The following is an 8,452-nucleotide window of genomic DNA, read 5'->3' on the forward strand; positions in this document are numbered from 1 at the left end:
ACACACACACACACACACACACACACACACCATAAATTGTGCATCAAGAAATTCTAACTTTTGGTTGAAAGACCTCTCAATCTGACACTGAAGTTCCTAGTGGAAATACATCATAACATTTCAAACTGATTTTCTGTCTATTTCAGAATAGCAGCAAATGAGCCGTCATTTATGTCGCTCCAGTTGAAGATATTGGATCAGCGGCATAAACAAAAACTAAATTTAAAAGCTTTAGATGCTGTTCTCTTCGGCCCTCCACTACGTAAGTATAGTATGCCAGTTTGAGTCTTGGGTATTTGGAAAAATCAACCATTATTTTTGTTATTTAATAAAATAACCAACCTCTTCAGACTTACCAGTCTCTCTCTCCACACTTCCTCCCCTCTCCCTTCCTCTCCCTCTCCACTCATCCCTCTCTCTCCCAGGTCCGCAGCATAACTGGATGAAGGACTTTGTCCTGATGGTGTCTATAGTGATTGGTGTGGGGGGCTGCTGGTTTGCCTACGTGCAGAACAAGTCGTCCAAGGTGCACATCTCCCAGATGATGAGGGACCTGGAGAGCCTGCAGAGCGCTGAGCTGAGCCTGATGGAGCTGCAGGGACGGTGAGTGGGGGGGTCATACTGGTTTATAGATGGGTTATGAGTAGGGATGCACCGATATAAAAATTCATAACACAATCGGCTAATACAGATTATTTATTTATGATTATTACCGATACTGATTATTATGTATGTATGTATTTGTACCCGAGCATTTTTATGATGCTTTTCAATGAACACAAATTAAACTACAAAGTGATGGAGCAAGTTGTATTATTTATTTAGCTAAAAGAAATTATTGTCAAAACAATAATGTAGCATATACGGTGTGTACACCGTTAAGGGCCCAGGGAATTATGGGGTGCACACAGTGAAGGAAATAAGGAACTTCTACCCAGACACACACATTACAATTACCCTTACATTTTATTATTATTACAAATTAAGAAAAGATTTCTCCTGGTATTCGGTCACGGCTTTTCACTGTTTTGGTGCCCCGCTGGTGGAACGAGCTTCCCACTCCTGTCAGGACTGCAGAGTCACTACCTATCTTCCGCCGTAGACTGAAGACCCATCTCGTCAGGCTACATCTTGACTGTCCCTCCTAAAGACTTCTTCATCTCCACTACCCCCCTGTACAGTTTCTCTACTGTAAATTAAAATAAAGAAAAAATGATTCCTTCTTCTAGCATTGTGACTACCAATGGCCCCAGGTCCTAGCATATAATTGTTTTTCTTATGATGACTGGTGTATAGATCACTTACTTTAGACAAATGTACTTCGCTTATGAGCCAAAAACTGGTCCCGGTTTTACCTGATTGGACAGCACACCTCCCCACTCTCATGAGCAAAAGCTTTTTTTGCAAAAGTTTGTTGGCCTTAAACTGAGGACTGTGTGGTCTAACCCTAACTCTTTCTAATGGTTGTAATTACTATGTTTAATCGGTAGCGATTATGGAATGAGATCCCATGAAATAAATATTCCATTTACCAACACTGTTTTGATCCTGAAAAGCGCTTTCTAAAATTGAAAGTCAGATGTATACAGACATGTTGTTACTGGCCAGGGGTGTTCTAGGGGAGTGGGAGTAGATGATTTTGACTTTTCTGTCTCTGGTGGCTGCCTCTTTGAATCGTGCGCACATGCTGAAACACATGTTGTGGCCAGAGGGGGCAGGTTTCCAACAGATCCCCAACGTACGTCCTGCTCCTTGAAGTCAACGTTTGATGTAAGGAATTATTGACACAAGTCCTGCAGCCTCAACACTAACCAAGTAAAGGTTTTGGCTAACCCTAACCCTAATAATAATAATAATAATAATAATAATAATAATAATAATAATAATAAGAAGAAGAAGAAGAAGAAGAAGAAGAAGAAGAAAAAGAAGAATACCTCAAAAGGGCTTACATATTGAATATACAGTAACCTATTCACAGATATAATTGATTTGACTGTACATTCTGTAAAAAAACACACCGCAATTTCATCAACTTTACGTAATTGCTTCAGGCTGGGATCAATCCGTGGCTGGGGGAGCAGTCAATATAGGGGGACTATGTATAAAAAATTGTGTGATTTCTAAATGGTGAAACCAATATGTACACAAATACCATCAACTAAAAGTTGAGAATCTGTGTACATATAGGTTTCACCATTCAGAAATTACAACAACTTTTTATGCAACTTTTTTAGTCCCCCTATTTCCGGGTACCCAAAAGTAATGGAACAGATTTATCAAATGTCCAAATCAAGTTCTGCTGGTGAAGTCCCATTGGATGGTAGACACATTCATGCCTACCTCCTGGAAAGTGTTCCTGATCTGTGGGACAGTTGTTTTGGGTTTTTTCCTTAATCATGGTGAGCATTCTTTGGCCATCAACTGTAGAAGTCTTCTTTGGCCTACCAAGCCATTTGCGATTTCTGAGCTCACCAGTGCTTTCTTTTCTTTTAATAATATTCCAAACTGTTGATTTGAGATTTCAGCCTCATAATGGCTTCCCTGACTTTCATTGAATGTCTCTTTGGTCCTCATGTTGACAGACAACAATAGCAAACTCCAAAGGCAAATGCAAAGCCTAGAATCAATACTAGCCATTGACAGCTCTCTTATGACTGCACAAATGATGTGACGGAACACACCTGATGAACCAGAAACATCTGTCAAGCCACCCAAGTCACTTTTGGGGACTTTGAAATAGGGGGACTATGCATAAAAAGTGTTTATCACAACAGTAATTATTTGATTTCAAATCCAAACTTTTGAAGCATAGAGCCAAAAGAAAAAATGCTTCACTGTCCCATTACTTACGCAGGGCACTGGGTGGGGTTCTGCTTTCCTGGTCCTCATGTGATTTTCACAAATTCGATTGCCCTTTATTCACATAATTACAGAATTGTTCTCAATTCAATAATGTCCTTATGTTGATAATACAAGTGTTACTTAGTACTTAGTTTCAATATAGTTTTGATTGGATAGTTTATCACAAACAACATTTTCCTGGCTGAGCACATGGGCACAGCAATAATTACATTGGAATGAAATAGATGGAATGGAATTGTAGAGTACAGTACACTGTATATAGTCTATACTAGTCATGTGTTGATTTTATTGCACACAATATTGTGCCCTCCTCCTTTCAATGGGCTATGTGCCTTTATGCACACACACACGGGAGCCGATGGTGGCAATGGCGACGGTTTCAAATGATTTTGAAATTGTAACGCTAACATGTAAACAACAATAATTGAGGAAACGTCAGAAAAGGAGGGGGATGTGGATTTCACATCAGTACAGTTATTTCAAATATAAAAGTCACACCACATGAAAACACTCATTGGCACTCGTAGTGTTAAGGGGTTAAGTTCACTTGTCCAGTTGGTCCAGACATTGAAGTGTTCTAGTGTGGAGAATGGTACTGAGCCAATCCCTCCTCCTTCCCCCAGCCTAGAGAAGGCTCAGGAGGAGAACCGCACCGTGGCGGTGGAGAAGCAGAACCTTGAGCAGAAGATGAGGGATGAGATCTGTGGGGCCAAGAAGGAGGCCTACCGTCTCCGTGAGCTCCGCCAGGGGGCCGAGTGTGAGCTCAGTCGCCTCAAATATGCAGAGGAGGAGCTGGTGCAGGTAGGAACCATGGACAGCGTGTCGCATCCAGTACTGTCCCCCACTGTGAGGAATATGAATAGCACTCAGATGTCCTGATTTTAGAAGTGTCAAATAATGTGCCTCCCTCTTCAGGTGCGTATGGCTTTGAAGCGGGCTGAAAAGGAGATGCAGACAGAGTGGTCGGTGCCAGAGGCTCTACAGATGTGGCTGCAGCTCACACATGAAATAGAGGTTCAGTACTACAACATCAAGAAACAGAGTGCAGAGATGCAACTCAATGTTGCCAAGGATGAGGTAACTTCCTGGAGACAGATGCCATCACTTCCTCGTAGACAGAGTGCCAAGTTTAAGTACCAGCAACATTCCATTTTGGAACGTAAATGTAACGCTTTAGTTTAAACCTCATTGGGTTTTGAGTATTAATAGAGTTATAGAGTTGGTTTGTTCAATTCTGAGGTGCAATTTGGAAATTAAGTATTTTGCCCTTGTGTAATTGAATACTCATCCGAACACACACACACACACACACACACACACACACACACACACACACACACACACACACACACACACACACATTCACACACAAGAAGAAACGAAATGAAGGCTTTTCCCTGATTTGCTTTTTTAATGATGCAACTAAATTACTTTTTAATTGCATTGTTTGTTTTTGCCTTTGTAACTTGCAGCTAGGATGACTCATCAGGCAATTTCAAAAATCAATTAACTTCTCTTGCTGAAAGTACTGAGACACAAGAATATGTCTCTCATAAATATATGAGGTCACACCTAACCTGTAGGCTCTCTTTTAGGTGGAGGTTCTGTTGTCATACAGTAACAGTTGCATATTTGTGTCTTAGGCAGAAAAAATTAAAAAGAAGAGGAGTTCTGTGTTTGGGACGCTTCACGTAGCCCACAGCTCATCTCTGGATGAGGTAGACCACAAGATCCTGGAGGCCAAGTAAGAGAACACAGACTGGCACACACACACACACACACACACACACACACACACACACACACACACACACACACACACACACACACACACGCTATATGTTGCTGTAGTGTTGTATATGGTGTTTTGTCACCCTCCTTTTTCGTCGCCCACCTCCATATGTTTTTGTCCATTTGAATTGATGTCAAATGCTTGGGGATTTACGCTAGTACTGTATTACGTAGAGTGAGGGGTATCAATGCCTATTACAGCACCATGTTAACTCATGTAATATCCACTTACAGTATAACTACAGCAACCACAATTGAAAGCTGTGCCAGAGATGTCAACCCATATGGAATCGTGTTGGGGTTTTATTGGATGTTACTGTATGTAGTAGATGTGTACAGTTTGTGCATTTGTTGGAGATGATTTTGTGTTTGAGACATGCATGTGTTGTGTTTTTGAGGTGTCAGGACCATGCTTTCTCTAGTATGTTGGAGCAGACTGTATTTTGTGGTCTCTGCAGTGACAGTATCATTTGTTATCTACATTAGTAGTGTTTTGGCAGTGACAGTATCTTTTCATGTATAAGCTCTGTGTCAGAGGTGACTGTGTCCTGTGGTTCCAGGAAGTCTCTGTCGGAGGTGACGGCCTGCCTTAGGGAGCGTCTCCATCGGTGGCAACAGATAGAGAAGCTGTGTGGTTTCCCTCTGGTCCACAACTCTGGGCTGCCCAACCTCACAGCCACCCTCTACTCAGACCACAGCTGGGTGGTCATGCCACGCGTCTCAGTGCCACCCTACCCCATCGCTGGTGGAGTGGACGACCTAGATGAGGACACGCCTCCAATCATTCCACAATTCACCTGTAAGTACCAACGTCACCATGGATCTCAGTTGTTGATGTTGAATTGTAGAGTATGAGGTTATATCGAAGTTTGATGTTGTTTGTGTGTTCAGTCAGAGTATGTATCAGTGTTCTTTGGCAGAATAATGTAACACCCTCCCCCCTCCTGTTTTCCCAGCAGCCACTATGATGCGGCCCCCTCTGACGCGTACCAGCAGCCAATGTCGGTCCCGTCGGAGCCTCCTGAGCTCCCAGCAGCCCTCAATGATGTCACCTGACCCGGACCTGCTCTCAATGGCGGGCTCGTCACTCTCTTACCACCCAGAGGGAGACGAGGAGCACATCTTCTTCAGCATTGAGAGAAAGGGGTAAGATGAAGCCACCCTAGTTTACTGTACATTGTACCACCTCATGATGACAGCTTCAGAAAGTTAGAGATTTAATGTGTTGGTCTGACTGTATTTGTCTCTCTGTCTGTTTCTCTCTCTGTCTCTCTCTCTTTCTCAGGGACATGACTCAAGACACAGATTCAGACTCTCTCAACTCCACTATGGGGCGAAAACAGTTCCATGGCACGCCAGGCCCAGAGACCCCTTATCGTAAGATCTCCCGTGAGGAGCTGCGGATGCTGACCCAGGAGACCCCGGCGTATGTCAGGGACTCCCCCCCTCCTAACTCCCCCCCCTCTGCCCCCTCCTCTGCCTCCCCTTCCCCCGCCATGGAGCATCACACAATCACACAATCACACAAGGGCTCGCCCGACCTCACCCGCGCCATCCCTGAGTCCCACAGCATGCCCTTCACCAACCCTGTGGGCAAGGCTGTGTACAACGGCATCCTGGAGAAGTCCTACAGCATGGGCCAGCTGCCCGCAGGCATGGCAGCGGGGGTGCAAGTGGGGCGCTACCCGTCCCTCACCTCTCTGGACTCAGAGAGCAGGAGTGGGGGCAAGGAGCACAAGCTCCAGAGCACCTCCTCCCAGGACTCGAGCGACAATGGCGAGAAGGCCAAGCGGTCCTCGTCCAAGATTAAGAGCCTGTTCAAGAAGAAAAAGTAAAACTCACGGAACGAGAGTGAAGAAAAAGGATAAAGATGAGGTCAATTTAGCCTTAATAAAAATGGACATCATCAGAATCCAAAACGTTTTCATTCTCCTTTCTGTTTTTTTTCTTCCCTTTTTCAAAGATGGAATGTAGCTCTGTCTGGGCACTTCGAACCCCCCAGATTGGTAGCCTTATTTTCGATAATGCCGGGTTTTTTTGCTCACTCATTGCCTCACAGTTAAGCCTTCAAAGGTCAAAGAAAAGTCAATGAAAGGTCAGAGGGTCAAGGGTCTTGCCAGTCATCGCCCAGGCAATGGTGAAGAGCATGGCCTGTTCACTGTCTTCTCTTCTTCTTTTGAGTTAGAACCAAAAAAAGCCGCTTATGTACTGGGGTTTAAAGGTGCAATTCGTAAGATTTTGTTGGGCTTTAATTGCAAATCTGAAGTTTTGAGATATCACGTTTGACTCAAAGAATTAGACATATAAAGGCATGAAAAATATATGATTCGATTTTATACGATACAAAGCACTGTGAAATGCCATCTAGGCAGCCACAAATATATTTCTTGCTGCTCTTGGCTAACTTAAAAGTAAACCTTCAGCAGCAGCGGGATGGCATAGATTGAACAGAGATAGCATCCTTTGAAAATCATGTCTTTCCATTCAATATCTAAGTGAAAAGTGTTGTCTTGACACTTGTTTTCAGATTACGGATTGCACCTTTGAAGGCTTTTGATCATGGGCTGAGTTCCAGTTCATGGAGGTTCTTGAGCTCATGTACTTGACTATTGATTTCCTTTGAGAAGAAAAATCCTGCTTAAGTTTGTTGCACTACAGATTTCCTGTTTTTTTGGGAAAGGGCCTCTGCCTGCGGAGTAAATAATAAATGAAGATGTGTAGATATAAGAGCAATGTATGGGGAGAGGCATTGAAGACACAGCAGATGATATTGGCACCAAGATTCATATGATGCGTTTTTAATGACACTCACTGTAGATTTTTGAATATATTGTTTTTACATTATTATGTTCTTATAGACATTTTTGAATAGAGATGATTTATATTGGTGGGGGTTCATAAGGAGTGACTGTTGTTTTTACTGAAGACAGATAAAGAATATGCAGATATTACCCACCACTTGTGTCAGTGTAATCTTACCTATAGTTTACCCTGGACCCTCTTCCTAAACCTTACCTCCCTAATTGTTACCTCACCACATACTCTTAAGCCTCCCTTAACTATCTGTAAACCTGTTCCATACCCTGACTCATCCCTACGCCCTTACCTTTTCACCATACCCTTCCTAACCCATACACTAACCCCAGAACCTAACTTATGCCCATGCAACTCCCCCCTATCCCTCTATGTCATGTGTTCCTCACCTCTGGGCCTAGATTGAGTGCTCTGTTTCAAGGGCACTCTTTTCTCACTGTGATTACTGCCCTCTTCTCTTCATCCCAGACACACCATTATTATGTCACGTCACCTCCGTAACATAACGGATCTGATGCAGTGTAGTGTAATGGTGATGATATGACGAAGCGTTATGGTAATGACGTGACATAATGACACAAAAAGCTGTAGTGGCATCTCTGTGACGGAGGGTACATACAGTACAGCACAGGACAAAAGACAATAAAAAAACCGTTAGAGGAGCAGAGCATATGAATGTTTACGAGATGTTAGGGATTTTTTGAACATTTGGTGTGTGAATATTTGTATTCTGTAGATGAATTAATAAAAAATGGAGGCATAACAATGCGGTCTTACTGTTGCCATTTTCTCTTACACAAGTATGCATGTCATATCGTTTGAAGGTTCTACTATTTGCAATGCGTTGAGAAGTGTTGGTTCAATTGGCTTTTCCGAATCAAACTGGTCCTGCCTTGATGACTCACTCCCCACAGGGGAGTTTATGATTCTCTATTTGGATTCCACATTTTCTTCAGAGGAGAGCAGGAAAAAAATCATTTTGACA

General features: G+C 43.0%; 1 protein-coding gene across 3 annotated transcripts in view; it reads left to right on the top strand.

Annotated features, from left to right (window-relative positions):
• The window catches only part of stim2b (stromal interaction molecule 2b), a 31,967-nt gene extending 23,734 nt beyond the window's left edge, over positions 1 to 8,233 (top strand). For 2 of the 3 annotated variants that reach the window (XM_083679280.1, XM_083679282.1), the window contains 8 exons: positions 147 to 262; positions 426 to 603; positions 3,486 to 3,663; positions 3,778 to 3,939; positions 4,506 to 4,606; positions 5,214 to 5,452; positions 5,610 to 5,799; positions 5,939 to 8,233. In XM_083679280.1, coding sequence (XP_083535406.1) covers positions 147 to 262; positions 426 to 603; positions 3,486 to 3,663; positions 3,778 to 3,939; positions 4,506 to 4,606; positions 5,214 to 5,452; positions 5,610 to 5,799; positions 5,939 to 6,488 — 1,714 coding nt within the window. In that variant the 3' untranslated portion in view covers positions 6,489 to 8,233. The remainder of the gene's footprint in view (positions 1 to 146; positions 263 to 425; positions 604 to 3,485; positions 3,664 to 3,777; positions 3,940 to 4,505; positions 4,607 to 5,213; positions 5,453 to 5,609; positions 5,800 to 5,938) is intronic. The other variant, XM_083679281.1, reaches the window with a different exon arrangement.
• The last annotated feature ends 219 nt before the right edge of the window (positions 8,234 to 8,452 follow it).

The sequence above is a fragment of the Argentina silus genome (assembly GCF_951799395.1).
Source record: "Argentina silus genome assembly, chromosome: 1".
Taxonomy (NCBI): domain Eukaryota; kingdom Metazoa; phylum Chordata; class Actinopteri; order Argentiniformes; family Argentinidae; genus Argentina; species Argentina silus.